Genomic DNA, 19,970 nt, shown 5'->3' on the forward strand with positions numbered 1-19,970 from the left:
CATAATTCTGTCTAGGTCAAGCACAGCAGCACCTCACATCACTGTCCAAGGCCTCGGGAAAAAAGACATAGAGGAAGATAATGATGATAAGTATTAGCAGAAAGAATATCTGATGGTCTTATCCTTGTGCTCTTTCAGATAAAGTCGTGAGGCACATCCTGCCTGATCTCTATCTGCTCCCATAATGCTTTTCACCAGCAACCCCGACCCAGTCATCACTGTAGCGATCAGAGACAATCATCTTCAGACAGATCCAGGATAAGCCCCTTGTTGGTCTGTGATTGGCTTTATATATTGAGATCAAGTAAGTGTGTGTGCTGAACAATGTGCATTTGATGTTATATTCAGTTCAGGTATTCCACAAAAGTGATACAGAATGCTAAAACAATATGTTTTTATAGGTGGAAAAATATTTTGAGATTACATTAATTGTGAATTCAAGTTTTCGCAATGTTAAATTGTGTGTGTGTCAATGTATATTGTGTCAGAAAGGGGCTTCTACGTCAGTAATTGATTCCGAGAGAACATATTACTGCAAATAAATAAGTCATTACTTCAGTGAAACCCTGTAAAAATCGTCTCAATTTTTATCGGTTAAGCACACACCATTCCTCTTCTCTCTTTATCAGTTAAACACATACTGTGCAGAAATGAGGATCTTCAGCCTGGCGCTGCTGCTGTCTATTACCCACAATGCTTTTAAGTCAGCTGTGATAATGGTTATGCAAATGATATGTAAATACAGCTAATGGAAATGTTTCATTTGACACGACTTGAAATGAGTCTTGATGTGCTGGGGAAATACCATAGATGGACAGGCTAGAGATAGGCTACTGTAGAGAAAGCAAATAAAAGAAAGGCAGACTTATGTGTCATTTCAACGTGATCTCATGATAATTCGTATGTATTTTACGTAAAATGTGGTTCTATAAAACGTACATTTACTTACGTTTTTACAGGCACTAAAATGTACAATACTTACGTATTTTCAGCCTCTAAACGTACGAAACTGACGTATTTTCAGCATTTTAACGTACAAAACTGACGTATTTATAGCATCAATGCAAGAGAGCCAATTATTGAGTTATAATGCTAAACTACGTCACAAGCCTATTTAAACTAGCGTTTCAGTAGCAAGTAATCTTTGGTGCCCCGGCCAAACAAATCATATTTTACACGAGTTGTGAATTAGAGTTTGCATGATGTTTTGCACATAATGTAATGAGAACAACACAAAGTTGTTCTCACGCCTGCACCACTCCGAATATAGGCTACAACGCAACCCATTTCACGAACATGACTTTTATGAGCCGGTGTTCTGAAGATTTGTGCTACCCGAGATTGTGCTACCTCCTATTAAAAAGATAGATAGCACAAATCGATAGCGAAAAATCCTACCTATCAGATTGTGCTACCAGCATCTTATTGTTTTGAGGCTTTTTTTCATGTCCATACCTACCCCTACCCTTACCCTAAACTTACCCTTAAAACAATGCAAATATATTTTTAGTAGCACAATCTGATAGGTTGCATGTTTCGCCGGTACACCCGGTTCTTTTCAGGAAATCAAAAGTAAGCTACACATCACGACCAGTGTAGTCCGATTCATGAAAGAATGACCCTTACCCGGTTCTTTTTAGTGAATCAAAGTGATAAAGTTCGACAAGTGTAACCCGATTATGGAACTAATCATTCTTATTTACGAATTGATTCGTTAGGTGAATCATATATCACAGAGCAACCAGATTATCCCGATTTCCTAACGAATGAATCTTATGAGTTGGTTCTTTTTAGTGAAAAAATATACAGCCCCACTAATGCAGTCGGATTCCCGACCAATAAACTCTTATGAACCGATTCTTTTAGCGAATCATAACACATAATGCAACAAGTATAGCCTGATTTTCCAAATTAATGACTCTTGTGAGCTGGCTCTTTTTAATGAATCAAAAAACATACAGCGCGACTAATAATGCAGTCCGATTCTCGAACGAACAAATGACTTTTATCAAAAGTGCAAAATGGTGACGGAAAACACGTGAATTGAAGAGACCATTTCATTCTTACGTTTTGAATATGGATATTTTTCTTACAAAAATGCATAGATTTGCTACAGGATGCCTTTGTTCACCCCACGGAGCCATGTGAGGCACTTTTTATTATGGATGGATGCGCTTTATTTAACTTCTTTTGGACTGATGAACTGCAGCACCTGCTGACTGCCATTAAAGGGGCCATATGATGCTGCTAAAAAGAACATTATTTTGTGCATTTGGTGTAATGAAATGTGTTTATGCAGTTTAAAGTTAAAAAAACACATTATTTTCCACATACTGTACATTATTGTTTCTCCTCTATGCCCCGCCTTTTTGAAACGCGATAAATAAATACAATTTCTGAATGATGCAGTGCTAATTGACATATCATTTATTACAGTACAGAAACTATATTTTCTACCTAATTCTGTGCAGAAAATGTAAATAATTCTTTGTAGTATATAAAGCAATCATAAAATTGCCATTAGGAAAAAATTATAGATTACAAATGAGTGCTCATTGTCCAGCAGTGTATTTGATTTCTTAAAGCAAATTCAAAGTTAGAGATAAGAAAATAATTCCTTGTTAAAAAAAAAATTATAATAATACATACATACATACAGTGGGTATGGAAAGTATTCAGACCCCCTTAAATTTTTCACTCTTTGTTATATTGCAGCCCTTTGCTAAAATCATTTAAGTTAATTTTTTTTCCTCATTAATGTACACACAGCACCCCATATTGACAGAAAAACACAGAATTGTTGACATTTTTGCAGATTTATTAAAAAAGAAAAACGGAAATATCACATGGTCCTAAGTATTCAGACCCTTTGCTCAGTATTTAGTAGAAGCACCCTTTTGATCTAATACAGCCATGAGTCTTTTTGGGAAAGATGCAACAAGTTTTTCACACCTGGATTTGGGGATCCTCTGCCATTCCCCCTTAAATGTATTTGTATTAATTTGTATTTGACATTTCTGTCACTTCTGAAATGATGGCTATGCCCCTGGTGTGGCAAAATGTTAGCCTATACATAATACTTTTAAAGCTCTTTTATAAATTCATTTGCTTACATAAATTTCTACATATGCCATGTCATGCCATAGCATCAATGGACAAAGTTTTTTTCTTTTCTTTCTATAACCTATGGTTCTATAACCATAAAGGCTGCTGTGTAATTTGCCCCCGACTAAGCATTTAAAGAATATAGGTGAAGCATTTAAATAATCCTGTGAATGCACTTAAAGAATGCAAAATCGAATCGAATCAAATTTAATTGTGAATCGAATCGAATTGAATCATTCTGAATTTGCAAATTGAATTGACTCGAAAACCTATGAATCATGAATCGAATCGATTCACTGTCTACCCAAAGCTTCACAGCTCTAGGCAAAATGTTAGCCTATACATAATACTTTTAAAGCTCTTTTATAAATTCATTTGCTTACATAAATTTCTACATATGCCATGTCATGCCATAGCATCAATGGACAAAGTTTTTTTCTTTTCTTTCTATAACCTATGGTTCTATAACCATAAAGGCTGCTGTGTAATTTGCCCCCGACTAAGCATTTAAAGAATATAGGTGAAGCATTTAAATAATCCTGTGAATGCACTTAAAGAATGCAAAATCGAATCGAATCAAATTTAATTGTGAATCGAATCGAATTGAATCATTCTGAATTTGCAAATTGAATTGACTCGAAAACCTATGAATCATGAATCGAATCGATTCACTGTCTACCCAAAGCTTCACAGCTCTAGCAGCTTATGAATAACCAGGATTAACTTTTAACCCTGTGTAAAGTATAAGCATTGTGAAACGTAAAGCAAGATAACCCATGATTCCATTTACCGTGGTTTAGAATGACCCAGGGTTAACTATTTCAAGTGTGTAAAGCCCTATAGAGCAGGGCTGTCCAGGTGCGTTCACGGCATATCATAATTACCGTGATTACGAGATTCCAACTTGTAAAAAGCGTTCACGTCCTCGTAGAACTCATAAGTTTTCTGAAAGCTACAACTTGTACCACTACCATCTGACCACCTCAGATTCATTAGGCGCTATGTTTAAGCATTGATAGTGCAATAGTGGGTGCTTCTCAATTCTTATTTGTGGATCCTCGCTTCCTTTCCTTGCGTCTTAGGAGGAGGCGAGGGAAGGACGCAAGGAAATGACGCAAGGATCGAGGAATTGAATCAAGTGAAATTATCCTCGCCCCCTTTAGTGTCACTTCAAAGCATCATCAGCTGCGCTAAAGGGATCTGCCCTAAAGTTTGTTATTTAAGACATTCATAATAAATATTAATAAAGCAAGATGCCTTGTATATGGCATGTATGGTTTATTTAAACTGAAAAGGTAAAATATAAATTAAAATGATTACATCAGATGCGTAAGGTAAGGAGAGTTTAAATGTGCGTCAGGTTTTTTCGATGAAAAACACTTCCGCAAAAGATACACTTGTGTATCCTCGCTCATGACTCCTCAAGAAGCCTCCTCACTCCTCGATCCTCACCTCCTCGAGGTGCAATTAGAGAATTGACACGTCCTTCAAGATGGCTGCGCTCCATCGGTTTCCGGGTCATAGGATGGAGGACGGAGGAGCGAGGCAACTATGGTTATTCAAATGGGAATCTATATGCCAAAAAACCATGGTTACTGCACTTTCACTTTTAATTTTTGTAAAGGTGCAGCATTAGATTCAACCCTAATTAAATACACCTGATCCAGCTAATCAAGTCCTTCAGGCTTATTTGAAAACTACATGGTATGTGTGTTGGAGCAGGGTTGGAACTAAACTCTGCAGTTGTGGTCCTCCAGGAACTGAGCTTGACACCCCTTCTATCCACCTTATTTTTCCCGTAAGTGTGGGCTTACTTCCGCGTTGAAATATAAGGTTGATAGAGTATTTACAACGGCACGCACTGAATAAAGCTCCTATACATTATGCAGTTTCTCAAAACTGTTTTATGAGTTTTTGTCTATGAAGTTTGGAGTTTTTTCAGAAATATGTTTCCTCAGCCGAACAATCGGTATGTTGATAAACAAGTGAAGTGTTTGAGTGAGTGTCACAAAGATCATTTAGAAGTATACTGATCTGTGTAGATTATGGTTGAAAATGAATGAAAGATTATAGAGATTTCAAAGGCTAGTTTATAGAAATACATTCACTCACCCTTCACAGAGAGGAAGAGAGATTTAATGAGTTATGAGGAAAGTATCCCATTAGGAGTAAGCGCAAGGGGTGCTATGTCATCAGCACACACACCCTGCGGGCCACTGCCCCCCTGAGATCTGCTAATGATGGAGAAAAACACAGGCAGACAGACCTGGTCGCATTTGTAATGACTACACATGCAAATATGCACACACACTCATGCTGAGGCTCTGATTGAGTTCTCAGCTCTCTGTAGACATCATTACTAACCCATCATAGATTTAGATTCTCATGATTGCACTTTGTGCATTTCCGTGTGGTGTGTGTGAGAGAGACAATGCTTATCTGTTCGCATTATTAAAGTATGGTGAAAAACCAGTTTAATACTCTATGACACTTATGTGTTTTTCCATGAGAACTCGCACAGCCAAAGGCCTTTTCTCCTCATTCACACAGCAGTGTGTCATTATCTGAGTTTGTTTCTGACTTTTTAAAATTCTAAGTTTGGATGTTTTCCTCTTGGGGTCTCTCTTACGCTGGTTGCTCCCCAAAAAAGACTCAGAGGCCTGCGCTATCTTCACACCTGCATCCAATTATTCTGATACTGGCAGTTTTGGCTCTCAAGAGAGGAATCCAACTCAAATTTGAATCAGTTCTGAATCCCCAAAAGATTGCTCCGGGATGCGTGAACATGAGCAGATCTGAAGAATGCTTTTGAGTTTGAGGTGGAGCTGAATTAACCTCCCCATGTTGCATGGAACACACCTTCCATCAAGAAACAGTGTTTAATAGATTCAGAAAAAAGAGTGTATATGTGTTAGCATTTATGTGTGAAAAAAGTTGTTTATAAGATGCGGGCAAGTGCTTTTGGCCATGAAATAATGGATTTGACAAAGTTTGCCATGTTAAAAGGTATCCAGAGGTTTAAAACACTTGAAGCAATAGTTCACCCAGAAAAATTAAGAATCTGTAATCTTTCTTTGTTATAAAAAAAAAAAAAAAGACGAAGAAAATATTTTCAAAGTCAATGAGGGTACAAACAACATTGTGAAAAAAAATATCTGTTAGATAAAATTTAAGTAAGACTATCTGTAGTTTTGATATCTTTTTTGTGTTCCACAGAATAATGAGTAAATTATGACAGAATTATTTTTTTGGATGAACTATCACTTTAATAGCAAGGCCGTATAGTGACTTTAAAAGAGTGTAAAACATTAAATATTTCATATTAGTTTTTTTTTTTAAGATTATTGGAAGAAAATAGTATTTCAGTCTGTCTACTTCAAAATGTCATTTAATTCAATGTTTTACTTGCAATTTCTTTGTAATTGATTGTGAAATTTACTAGCAATTTCTGAGTGAAAATTATTTCTACTCCAAAGTTTTTTTTAAAGTGTACATAACATTCTTAAAATATTTAAAATAATACAAAATAAAATTTTCTCTAATTTTCATTGTGTCCTGGACATCATTGTGCATAATTGTGAGTTATTCTCAGCCAAATGCTAATATCAACATTTTATCACATTCATTTTTGCATTTAATGGAAATTATAATCTCCGCTTTGCAGAGATATTGTTTTTATAGCATGACACGTAGCAACACCCTAGCAACCACCCAGAACACCTTTGCGACCACATAGTGCTGAGTTTTGCCATGGCAAGCACCAGTCACATTTTCTTCAGAAAATGTATATATCTAGTTGGAAATATAATAATCGCCACTTTGCGGAGATGTTGTTTTTATGGCAACTTAATCAAAGTTAAGTAAGCAAAACAAAGAATTGGTTTAGTGAGAGAGAGAGTCAGGGAAAACAGTAAATTGGATGAATGAACATGCTAATGTCTTTGTTTACTCAAAATAATCGTCGTCATCGTCGCTCAAGTGTGAAATCAAAATGCACACATATTACAGATATTACACAGTGCGATTTAAAATCAAAATATGGACAATTACAGCAAAACAAACTGCATAATGAAAACACATTGTTTACACACCAGTTAATCTGCTCTTGGAGAACTGCTTCAACCGCTGGGGTCTAATGGACCCGGAGCCATATTACGTCATTAAACGAATATTGACTTTGCTCTTGTGTAATTATATGAAGCTCCAGCAGTGTGAAGAATTTCAGATTTTTCGCAGTCTTGTGATTACTGCAATTTTATGAGGTACTAAACAATGTTAAAACAAAACATTTCTGTGTTTCTCTCTGTGGAGATCTTCATAACTTCTTTACGGTTTTATGCTGTCTTTCATTTCCATTTCTCGTTTACCTTGTTTCTACGATAAAGTAAATCACACACATATATACACACTATTAAACAACAGAGGAATAACACACACTCACTCACACCAACATATAGCCCCCTCGCTCCTTCCGGAAAGTCAAAGTGTGGTGTCATTAAGCAGAGAGATCAGGCGGGGCTGTTTAAACTCTTTTGCTATTAATGCCACCACAGGAAATATCAAACACACAGAAAGAACAAACCGATGCCACCTGTTGGCCCCGGAAATGTGCTTACCTTTTCACACAACCCCAACCCCCCCAAAAAAACGAATTAGCCACTTTACGATGCAGTATTGGCACTTGTAGATTGAATTAAATGCGGCAGTCTCCTAAGACTTCTTTTTTCAAGTCTTTAATTAGCTGTAATAAATGGAGATGCTACAGACTGTCATATTGAAGTGCATTGAAGGCTTGCTAATCACTTTAAAAGCTCTGAGGCAGATGTCAAGATTGGTGTGACGTGTGGCATGAAAATGCGAACCGTTTAAAAGGATTTTTTGTCTGTGTGTATTTGTATGAGTGGTATAGTTACTGACGTCTTTTGAAATAGAGAGATTATACGTGGGTGGGTGGATATGGACCCCCATGAAAGAATAGGAAGGCTGTTGCCACACACATACATATGCACACATATTCACTGGTACAGCAAATGTATGTTATTAAAATATTTATACTTGGAAAAATGCATATTCATAATCTATATATAAACTAAATATATATTATATTTATATAGGCCCTAAATAATATATAGTGGAAATATAAGTGCAAAGTTAAGAAATTAAAGCTAATAAAATGTTCATATCTTTTATAATAACATGACTGAATATGTTTTCTGACAAGTTTATGGAAATGAACGATTATAGAGCTATGAAGCCTAGTAGTACACACACACACACCGGTATATATATATACACACACACACACACACTTCACTAGGCTTCATACAGCATAGCAAAAATTATCATTGAGCTGCAAAATAACATTATACCAATTGGTGGCATATATGATTTTTCCCAAGTACAACACATGAAACTGATAAATAAAAGTTTATATTTTCATGGTTTTCTTTGTAGATACGTTTAAAAGAGATGTGTGCAGTCAGGGATGAAGGACCAGAAGAAAAAGAGACAGTAAAACAACCATAGAGTGAACTGCTCCTGCTGTCTTCCTATGTCCTAGTTTCTGTAAATGTCAGAGATAATGATGTTTTAAATGTAACTGTGCATACCCAGAATGAGGGCAGTAAGAGCAGAGGCCATATATGTGTCAAAAGAAAAAACACGGATGACACGTTCATAATATAGAACGGTAGTCTGCAATTCTGATGGCTGGTCTCCCTGTCAATCTCACAATCTGTATTCAACCTCAGACCAGGCTGCACAGTGAGATACCACACACACACACACACACACACACACAGTGGGCAAAGGACTTGTCAACTGGCAAGAAGACACACACACACACAAACCCATAATTGTTTGAGAGCTTTCTTAACTGAATCTCTTAATGCTGAAAACGAAAGGTTATTAAGAGCCTCTGTGATTCATCTGCCAAATAGAGTATCTCTCTCTCTCCATCTTTCACACTCACTTTGGCTCTTAAATGGGTCTGAAAGATTTCCACACAGGTTACCATTAAATTCAGGCTTATTGATAAGCTGCCAAACTCGCACCTGCCATCAAAAAAAAACATCTTCCTTATGGAAAGAGGAGACCTCTTGGACGTTTTTTTCCATGCCTTTGGCTTTTACACACTATAAAAATCAGTGTTATCAGTATTGTATGAAGAGGTCTGTATGTGTTTAAGTTGGTTGGACAAAGTTGCATTATGCATTGGCTCTGAAACATAGATTTTATTCAAACAAACAATTAAAAATAGTGATATCTGCTAAAGTACAATTAAAAGCAGATTCGCACACATCCGCAAAACATTCTTTCCAATGACACATAGCCTTGAAAAACATAGTCAGTTAGAGCTATCATCGTTGTTAAACGACAAATATAATCGCTTTTATTTTCTTATATACAGTTTAGATATGATGAAGAATACGTGAAAGACGGGGGGAAAAAATAAATATGAAGGAGTAAAAAAGAATAAGTCAAAAGGAAACGCTTCGCGGTGAGAAATTAACACGACGTGAAAGTTTTCCAGAAGAAGTTCTTGCATCCGGCTTTGCGCTCGCGAGGTGCCAGCATGGGACCGGCAGCGCGCTCGAGCTCCAGACGGACGTCATCTTTCTCCACAGCGCGGGACAGATCCTCGGGCTCCAGCGCCTCGTTTTCTGCTTGCACGAGGTCCGAGAGCAAGTCTGCAAGTGTGTATCTGGCGAGCTCCTGAAGAAATTAAGAGAGAGGGGGACTTTAGTATGTTTGCATACTTGTTGCCGAAGGTGCGTTGGATAATGTGGACACTCTCAGAAAAAAGGTACAAAGCTGTCACTGGGTTGGGACCCTAGGGCAGTGAATCTCAACCTTTTGGCGTACCGGACCCCAGTCCAATTCAGAACCATCCTCAAGGACCCCCAGAACAAAATTGACTCATCTATGTATGTCTTTGTGAGGACCAAGTATAATTCAAGTTAGCTGACCATATCATCATGGCCATATTATCAGCTATATTGGATTTTTATTTCATGGGAACATGTCAAAATATACAAAATTGCATACTTTATACGGACCCCCTGGCCTTACGTCAAGGACCACTAGGGGTCGACGGATTGCCCTAGGGTACAAAAACTGCAAAGTTACATATTTGTACCTTATTTACTTCTAAATGATGCATATTAACACATTTTAAAGAGTACCGCCCTAGGTGACAGTATAGTGCAACATTTTCAAGTGAAGAAACAAAAATCGAAATGAACGTTTGCACAAAGCGAATGCCTGTCTAAAAATGTAGGCACTGATTTAGTTTTACATCGAATTCTTAAGCGTTGCGGTGAACAACCGAAGTTTGCAACTGTCATAATTTTGCTCTTCAGAAATCTTTTAAGTCAGACTGTCTGACAACCGCCATTTATTGTTATCTGAATTTATTTCCGTTTTATATGTAAGCTAAAATGCACTGTCTTAAGTGTTTAACGCTAGGCGTTATATATATATATATATATATATATATATATATATATATATATATATATATATATATATATATATATTGATACATTGCCTTTTCTGATTCTTAATGTTTGCATGATCATTAGTTTATGTTTGCGTGAGCTTATATTAATCATAATCAACATTATGCAAGTTCAATCGACCTGAATTGTAGAACTTTAGTCTCAAGATGTAGATGCTTTCGTAGATTTCAGCACCATGGACAGTGATTTTAGTTCGTTTGCTGTCATTTTATGATTCAATATAAAGTCATTTTATAACACATATAAAATTACTAAAACTAGTAATTTATGTAGGATTTAGTTTACCTGTTTTCCAGCCGGGTTGATGAGAGATCTCTGCAGAAATTGACGGAGTTTGGCATCTGTCGGTGCTGCTGAGACGCTGCTGACTGCGAGCGCAAGAGACAGGAGCGCCAGTGCGCACTGGATACGCGTGGAGAGCATCTTTGAAAGTATTAACTTGGTGGGAAATTAAAAGGAGAGAGATGCGTCGGGTAGCGCTGCGCTAGTTGTAAGTCGCCTCTTCTATCTCTTTGCTCCTTCTGTTGCAGCTCATTCCTCCAAAGTTGCCTTTTAAACGATTCGCCTGACGTCAGGACGAGAGGGGGGTTTCCTCCGCGTGCGCTCGAGTGACGCTGAGTTACAAAAGATGACACCGATTAGGGGCGTGAATCCTACTGGAGGTGAAAAGGATTAAAGATCGATTTAACCTGCAATCGTCACTCCAACCCCACACACATACTGTATTTTGTCTCTGTGTTTGTTAGAATTTGCCTATATTGACTGAAATCACTTACAAAACTATAAAAATACCAACTAAGAGTTTTTGAATGAACGGGAGAGACGATCTTATCAAAATGCATCCTGTGGGTTATGAAAAAAGACCCTCAGAATATAAAGATAATTATACAGTTAGTTCCTCTCCTCTAATCTAACAAGAAGTCTGTGGGGATTGTTGTTTACGTCCAGCTGATACTCTCCAAAAATGGCCCTACAGGGTGATGTGGAGGAGACCAATTAAAATTAAATTATTTTTTTTTCTTTTACGCACAAAAAGTATTCTCGTAGCTTCGTAAAATTACGGTTGAACCCCTGATGTCACATGGACCATTTTACCGATCTCCTTGCTACATTTCTAGACTTGGGAGCATTTCAGTTGTGTTTCGGTCTATGCAGGGTCAGACAGCTCTCAGATGCCATCAAAAATATCTTAATTTGTGTTCCGAAGATGAACGGAGGTCTTACGGGTTTGAAACGACATGAGGGTGAGTAATAAATGACAGAATTTTCATTTTTGGGTGAACTATCCCATTAATGAGTGAGACTTTGAATCATTGTTCAACCGATTCGTTTACAAATGTCGATGCATTCAGGAAAGAAAACAGTCACTCAGCCGATTCACTCAAACTACTGATTCATTCAGGAACCAAAATAGTGATATTATATTATTATTTAAAATAGCGTTTCATTGAATCGTGAATACAACTGAATCGTTCATGAACGGATCTGTTGGGGTTTGTTTGGAACTTAACCGTAAATACTGTCTCTATAAAGTTACACAATAGGACTATTACATTTTTGTTTATTGAACTTTAAAAGCATATTGCACAATTGTGCAGCCTCCTTAAATCAACTGATGCCATAACACACTCTTGTTATATTGCTTTATCAAAACGTGTTTAGGCTATTGTAGTCATAAAAGATGCACAGAAATCATATTCCTAGGGCAGATTCCTGTGCTGGTTTCAAGTGGGTAACCTATTCGCCCAGGGCAAAGACATTAATTGACGGTGGTTTGGTTCACACTGCCTCATGCGTGTGCGCATTGACGTCAGGTTTTCCGAGAAGAGCCTCGTGTCCTACTGCTTTCTCCGGGCCGGGCGGATAGTGGATCTGTTTGCCTCTTTCCTCCGTGGGGGTTCTCTGTCGCCTCCATTCTTCTAATCAAGACTCAACCGCCGATTAAGTGATGGTAATGGCCAGTCATGATCCACGCCGCGCGCGCCTTCTGATCCGTGATGTGTGAGAAGAATTCACGCTAATTCCATTGAACCCGTAGGGATGGTGTGACGGTCGCACCCGCTCTGCGAACCCGGTGACTTGATACGCATCCGAAGCAGCATTATTTAGTAACTATTTTTTCGCACACCAGCACGCTGCGCACGCTGTTAAGTGCAAATGAATTTCAGACTAACACTTAGCGACAGTATTTTTCACAGCCTGTATTTTTTCTATGCTAATTGCAGTCATGTGTGCTTGGAGCGCAGACAGTAGCCTTTGGCGGTTGAGACTACAAACATATTTAGACACATGGCTGATGGCAATGATTTCTGTTAGTGCTATAGAGTTTGGCTGAGGCCACCGAACTGTATAGGCCTTCTAAACTTTCATGAATAAGTATTGAGATTTAGATTCACAACATCCTTGTCAGTACATGCAAAAATCAGACACACACAGTTAAACAAAAAAGGGCCTGAAAAGTATTTGGAATTTATGTGGATTAGATATAGATCAAACCAAGTGGCATTTAAAAAAATAATACAAATAAAGAATCATTTCACAAAAAAAAGCTTTAAAAGATAAAACAGTACATATTGTTCAAAAGTGAGACAGCAAAATAAATAAATACAAAAGTTCTGAGAAAATCATAATTTGTTGCAGACGATAAAATTCATTAAGTGTGCCGTTTCAAATAAATCATTTCACAGAAATGTTAGATTTTAAAAGATAATACAAAATGTATTGTTCAAATGCAAGACAAAAATTAGGACACTTTTAGTGAAATGTGGTGAAGTGTTACTTTTCACCTTGAAAGCAGTTAGTTAAAAGTTATTGCAAAACAGCAAAAGAAGTAAAGTCAGTTCTGAGAAAAGCTTAATTTATTTGAAAATGCCACTTGGTTTTATATTTTTGATTCAATAAAATTCATACATTAATGTGCATTTTAAGAATTCAAAAAACACTTTTTTAAACACTTGCAGATACAGACACCCTTTCCAAGCACTCTGCATTGGGTTAACAAACCTGTAGTGTTTTAATTAAAGCGTTAGATTATTGAAGGCAGTTTACAATCTCATTTTCTCTTTTCTCTGTAAAACTGATGTTGGCCTTTTCTCATTATAATGAATGTGCTGACTGAAGTTAAAATTGAGTGGCTGAAATCCTACACTGCAGCAAGAAAAGGCCTTTCTGATTAACCACACAAAACTAAAGAATTTAAAAAAAAATGTTTAGCTTAACAAAACTAATCGCTAATCAGATTGTGCTTCAAACAGCAGTCAACTGGTTCCCCAGTCACTTTTCTGTTTGATTGTGAGTCAGCCTTCAGGTTTGGGAATTTTAATTAGAGGTGCTTGCTTATACTTAAGTAACAATTGGCATAGTTAATGCTTGTTTTAACCCTTAGCATTAAGTATTCCACTTTATAACTTGTCCTGAGACATGAATGAGTATACAAATTAAAATAAATTACTTTTTATATAAAACTTATGACTCTCACATGGTGTTGCAACCTACACTTAGGCCTTTTAAAGAATAATTTAGCACGAAAAAAAAAGAAAAGAAAGGAAAATCTGCTAAAAATGTATACACCCTCAGGCCATCTAAGATGTAGATAAGTTTGTTTCTTCATTGGAACACATTTGGAGAAATAGCGTTACATCACTTGAAATGGATCCGCTGCAGCGAATGTGTGCTGTCACAGGGTATCTGCCGGATTTTTAAGCTCAAATTTAAGACTTTTTAAGACCTGCACAAATAAAATGAATACCATACGAGTGTGATAGGGCAATGTCTATGGTAAAATATTAAATGTCTAATGGGAACATATTAAACTGTAAAATGACTGTAAAAAACATGATTTACAGTTCATATACAAAATTTTCTCATTTAAGAAAATGTATATTTTGCTGTCTTAATTGTTTAGATTTTTATAATGAATAATCTTATTTTCGATCCACCAGTTCACATTTACAACTCTGTGTGTTTGCTGCGTAAAAACATGGGTTGAATTCCGCATTGGTTTGAACAAAAACAGCAGACGCCCTTATTGAAAATGTAAATTCATTCTCTGTCAGCAGGAGGCGCTTTTGCAACAGCAGAAATATAGCAGTTTCCCCAGTAACCTTAGAACATAAAGCAGCGCAGCACGTGACTTTGAAACATACAGCACTTATGTTTATCTAATGGAATCATGGCCTTTGTAAGTTTAATCATCACTTAAGCCATATCGCAATTCTTGTCTTTCCTTCCCCAAATTTAAGACTTCTTGAAATCATAATTAAGACTTTATTGTACCATTTAAGACTTTTTATGGCCTTAAAATTGATACAACTTTTTAACAACTTTTAAGACTTTTTAAAGCACCCGTGGAAACCCTGGTCAAAATGAGAGTCAAAACGGCTGATAAAAACATCACAATAATCCACATGACTCCAGTGCATCAATTAACATCTTGTGAAGTGAAAAGCTGTGTGTTTGAAAGAAACAAATCCATCAAGACGTTTTTAAACTTCAAACTGTTGCTTCCGGCTACCATAATAATAATACCGTAATGTTGGGTCCTCCAACCATAATATTGCCGGTGAAAAAGTCGTCTCATCAGGAAATATGCACAGGTCAAACACAGTTTATAAGTGATACCAGTCCAAAACAGTTCTAAACAAACATGTTGTTGCATTGTGATGTGAGAGGACAACATGGGATGGACTTCCTCATTGGAGAAAGGCGTTATTATGGATTATGGGCTGATATTTTGGCCAGAAGTGACAGTTTAAAGTTAATATGCTTTAACAATGGATTTTTGTATGCAGCTTTTCACTTTTACTAACTCACTTTTACTAATTCATGTACTGGAGTGGTGTGGATTACTTGTGGATTATTGTGATGTTTTTATCAGCTGTTTGGACTCTCATTCTGACGGCACCCATTCACTACAGAAAATATATTGGTGAGCAAGTGACTACATTTCTCCAAATCTATTCTGATGAAGAAACATTGACATCTTGGATGGCCCGAGGGTGGGTAAATTTAAATCTAATTTTAATTTTGGTGGGAACTATTCCTTTCAGGCAGGTTAAACAAGAGAAAATGAACTGGAGAAAAATGTGCATCAAGACAACTCAAAAAAAATGTTGTGGAGACATAAACCCCACTAAGGGGCCCACTTATTAAACCAGCATGTAACAATGATAAATCATGTGTAAAAGGATGATATGAGTCATATCTACTGACCAAAATACCAGAGAGTTAGGGCTCGTCTTTTCTTTTTTTTTTTACTTGAGCTAGAGAGCAACCAGTGAGTTTTAATATAACCATGGAAAGTTATGTTCACATTCCCAAATATTTCAATTGCAGTTGCTAATGGGCGCTCCAGAAATAAACAAATAAGAACATCTTCAGTACATGCCACTGATTAAAATGAAACTACAGAAAAGCTATCGGTTAAAAACTACTCAGAATACTGAAGCCACTGCATAGCAACCCAAGCATAATGGTGTTCAGTTAAATTGCTTGTAGCTTTAATTGGAATTTGTGGAGAGAGAATTTGTGGGGAATTTTTGAAACATAGAGATGTTTGACTGATGAGGTGCTACAAAGGCTCATCTGTTTTACAGGAAAGGTCATTAACCTCTGTCAAACATACACACACACACACACACTAATACAAAATGGGGTCAGGTGCTCAGTGTGACTCCAGGTGGCCATTGCAATCTGGACACACCTGTCCATCATCCCAAAGAGACAGCCTGGCCTGTCCGCAAACACCTGTCCATTCATTTGTCCAGCGGTGTAAGTTTAAATCATATTTTAAAACAAAGTCATGTCACCTATATACATATATAGCACATACCCACTGTGCTACAGATGCGTTCACATGTGTTGGAAGTGATGATGAAGTCTCTGATGGCCATCTGGCTAAGGATGATAGTGTGTGTGTGTGTGTGTGTGTGTGAGAGAGAGAGATGAAGGAAATGGCATGTGTCAATGTGGATGTTTGGGGGGATGGCAGATTGTATGCTCCATTAATTTTAAGTTTAATCACATCTCCTTTCCTCTCGTTTTTTCTCCCTCCCTTAACCTTTGTTTTCTTTACTTCCATCCTGTCAAGTCCTTTAACTGCTTCTCCACCTTCTCCCTTTCTCCTATAAATATGTTTATTCTGGTGTATCATTCATCATTTTAGTTTATTCATAGACACATTTGTTATATAATGAGAAACTGAAGTAAAAGACAGAGGAAGAGAAAGAGAAAGAGAAAGAGAGAGAGCATATATATATATATATATATATATATATTTATATTATTTACTCTTCATATCTTAATATATATAAATTGCAAATGATTAAATATAAAAAAGATTTTTAAAAAACTATTCAAAATGATAATAATGAACTTATAAATTTATACACACACACACACATATATACTTTTTATTGTTGTTTCCTTTAAAAATATATATTTATATTATTTTAATTATAAATTACATACTCATATATACTCTTAAGTGTGTGTGTGTGTGTGTGTGTGTATATATATATATATATATATATATATATATATATATATACACATATACACACACACACACCCACACACCCAAATATATCACATATATCAAACTTTCAGAAATATGTTCTGGTCAAGCTCAGGCACCTTATTAATTATAACCATGGTAGTGCAGTTCACATTTATTCACTTTATTGAATTAAGTAGATTTTTTTTCTTTAAATGTGACTTTAAGATTTTATATGTACTATAATATATTATATGTGATGGAGAGGAGAAATGAAAATGTATTGAACAACAGGAATATATACACATATACACACACACACACCCACTGCATATAATCTAATCTTAGTTTTAAAAATCATAATTTATATACATTAATAATTAGATCAAGAATTAGGAGAGATTTAGAGAAAGAAAGGTGGAGATTAAAAGAGAGGGAGATGCAGATCAGATGAAAAAACGCTTTGATTTGAATTGCATGCTTTTAAATTCATCTGTCAGGTTTCAGGCTTGTCAGAGACTTGAAGGAATTACTCACCCTGCCCTGCATCCACCTCGCAGACTCGTCCTCCTCCGCTGGCATTTTCTCTTTCCTCACTTTCACACACACATATAAAGCGTGGAAATTTGTGTATGAAAGTGTGAAATGACTTGCAACCACACACACACACACAAGCTCACAGAAGCATAAGTGAACAGAGAACCTGTCATTCTCACAACAAGCAAGTGAAGATTCACACAAACACAATTAAATGCAGTCTATTCACCTGTGCAATTAGACCAACCGCACAAAACAGATTTTTATTTTTCAGAAGAATATCTGTTTGATCTGTTTAATCACCCAAGAGGTGACAACTGCATGTCTACACAAGTATGTGTATGATCAAATCACATCTAATAGCTGCAATAAAAGTAATTTATACAGAACAGCAAACATATAAGCTTCTGATCTTTACTGGAGTGAAATTAAAGAGTTCACCCAAAAATGAAAATTCTGTCAGGACCACTATCGTCAAAATGATAGATACTTAGCATAAAGTTTGGTTTGGCGGTATGGTTCTGTTCTGGGCAAAAAACCTCCCTGCCCATCCATGCAGCCTGTCATGAATGAGCAGGGAGAGCAGCAATAATAACCCCCCCAGGGTTAACAGAACAGAACAAGGCAGATATCATTAATGTACTCAATGATATTTAAGTGTAACACTTTATTCAAGATAAAGGAGTCTGATTAGCAAGGAATATCAGAAAGCTAAGTCCTGACTGTGGCAAAAGGTGGAGCTGGGGATGGAGGAGGGTAATTTGCTCCGAAGCAAGCTAAAAAGCTGCTGAATAATACTGAATACAGCTTATATAGGAATGCCGCGATAGGTGTCGTATTCCTATAGGTAGATGTGATCAGCTGAGAATCAGCTGATGCAAGCTTGACTCACGTGACCTGCCAGAACTAACGCTAAAGCTTAATTTATTTTGACAATAGCATATTTGCCAACATAGCGTTAAGCAATGAGAATGAAATAAGAAACTTAGCAGGAAATGTTGCTTAATAATATATTTATGGGGGAAGCATCACCCCAAGCTCAGCAAGTGAGGAACCAGAGGAAAACGACTGTAGTTACCTGTATTTTTATTTATTTTTATTATTTGTTTTTCGCTGCTTGTACTTGCTTCGAATAATTGGACTATATTTAAATCCCTTGTGTCCATTTGAGCGCTCAGTCGTAACCTTCCAATCACCACCGAAGTGTTTTATTTTTATTTTATTTTTTTTTATAAATGAACATAGCTTGATTACAGCCAGTTCATTTCACCCTAATTTCTCATCCTCATATGCTCACATTACTCAGCGTGAGCACATATTCAAGCGGATCAGAAATTATTAATCTCTAATAAGTGGCAGTCCAGCAGGGGAAGCATACACACTGCAGAAATACTTCGAATGACGGTCATTGATATTACATTCTTATATGTATAGAAGCCATTAGGAGCGATAAACGTGTGCTTCTGACGCAGCTGAAATCAACCGCACACTCACACAGCTAATGAAACATCAACCTTAGAAATAAACAACCGTAACATTGAGATTATGCCGCTGAATACAGCGAGCCCCAGTTGAAACGCATACACGAGAATGCGTGTTTCATTTAAACTTGTTCTCATGGCCTTAACTATCGGCGTGTCCTCAGAGCGATTACATGCTCTAGACGTCGTGTTGCTCCAGCTGTATGAACACAGATGCGTAAATGCTGCTGCAAATATGCTTTTTTCAATTAGCAGAACAGGTAATATACACAGAGATATGGATTAAAACAGCATTCACTTATCTTAGATGTGGATTTCAGATGTTCTGAAACACGCTGCAACACTTTGATTTGCGAGCAGCGATGCTAAATTTGCTCCGAAGCAAGCTGAAAAGCTGCTGAATAATACTGAATACAGCTTATATAGGAATGCCGCGATATGTGTCGTATTCCTATAGGTAGATGTGATCAGCTGAGAATCAGCTGATGCAAGCTTGACTCACGTGACCTGCCAGAACTAACGCTAAAGCTCAATTTCTGTCATTAATTACTCACCCTCATGTCATTCTAAACCATAAGACCTCTGTTCATCTTCAGAACACAAATTAAAATATTTTTGATTAATTCAGACAGCTCTCTGACCCTCCCATAGACAGCAAGGGTCCTTACACGATGAAGGTCCAGAAACATAGCAAGGAGATTGTTAAAATAGTCCATGTGACATCAGTGGTTCAACCGTAATTTTACAAAGCTACGAGAATACTTTTTGTGCGCAAAGAAAACAAAAATAACGACTTTATTCAACAATTCGTCTCATCTGTGTCACCCTATAGCG

At 36.8% G+C, this 19,970-nt stretch overlaps 2 protein-coding genes across 2 annotated transcripts in view; one reads left to right on the plus strand and one right to left on the minus strand.

Moving 5' to 3' along the window:
* The window catches only part of LOC107582223 (osteocrin-like), a 31,426-nt gene extending 31,217 nt beyond the window's left edge, over window positions 1-209 (plus strand). The window contains exon 5 of the mRNA XM_016267974.1: window positions 139-209. The gene's annotated coding sequence lies outside the window, so the exon portion shown is untranslated. The remainder of the gene's footprint in view (window positions 1-138) is intronic.
* Window positions 210-9,329: 9,120 nt separating this feature from the next.
* Window positions 9,330-11,147, minus strand: LOC107582287 (somatostatin-1A-like). Its single transcript, XM_016268053.1, has 2 exons — window positions 10,911-11,147; window positions 9,330-9,819 (listed from the first exon to the last, which is right to left on the minus strand). Exons 1-2 carry the CDS (start codon window positions 11,046-11,048, stop codon window positions 9,613-9,615), a joined length of 345 nt encoding a protein of 114 aa, XP_016123539.1. The 5' UTR covers window positions 11,049-11,147; the 3' UTR covers window positions 9,330-9,612.
* Window positions 11,148-19,970: the final 8,823 nt, after the last annotated feature.

This window comes from Sinocyclocheilus grahami, unplaced genomic scaffold (genome assembly GCF_001515645.1).
Source record: "Sinocyclocheilus grahami isolate Dianchi unplaced genomic scaffold, SAMN03320097.WGS_v1.1 scaffold42.1, whole genome shotgun sequence".
In the NCBI taxonomy this organism is placed as follows: Eukaryota; Metazoa; Chordata; class Actinopteri; order Cypriniformes; family Cyprinidae; genus Sinocyclocheilus; species Sinocyclocheilus grahami.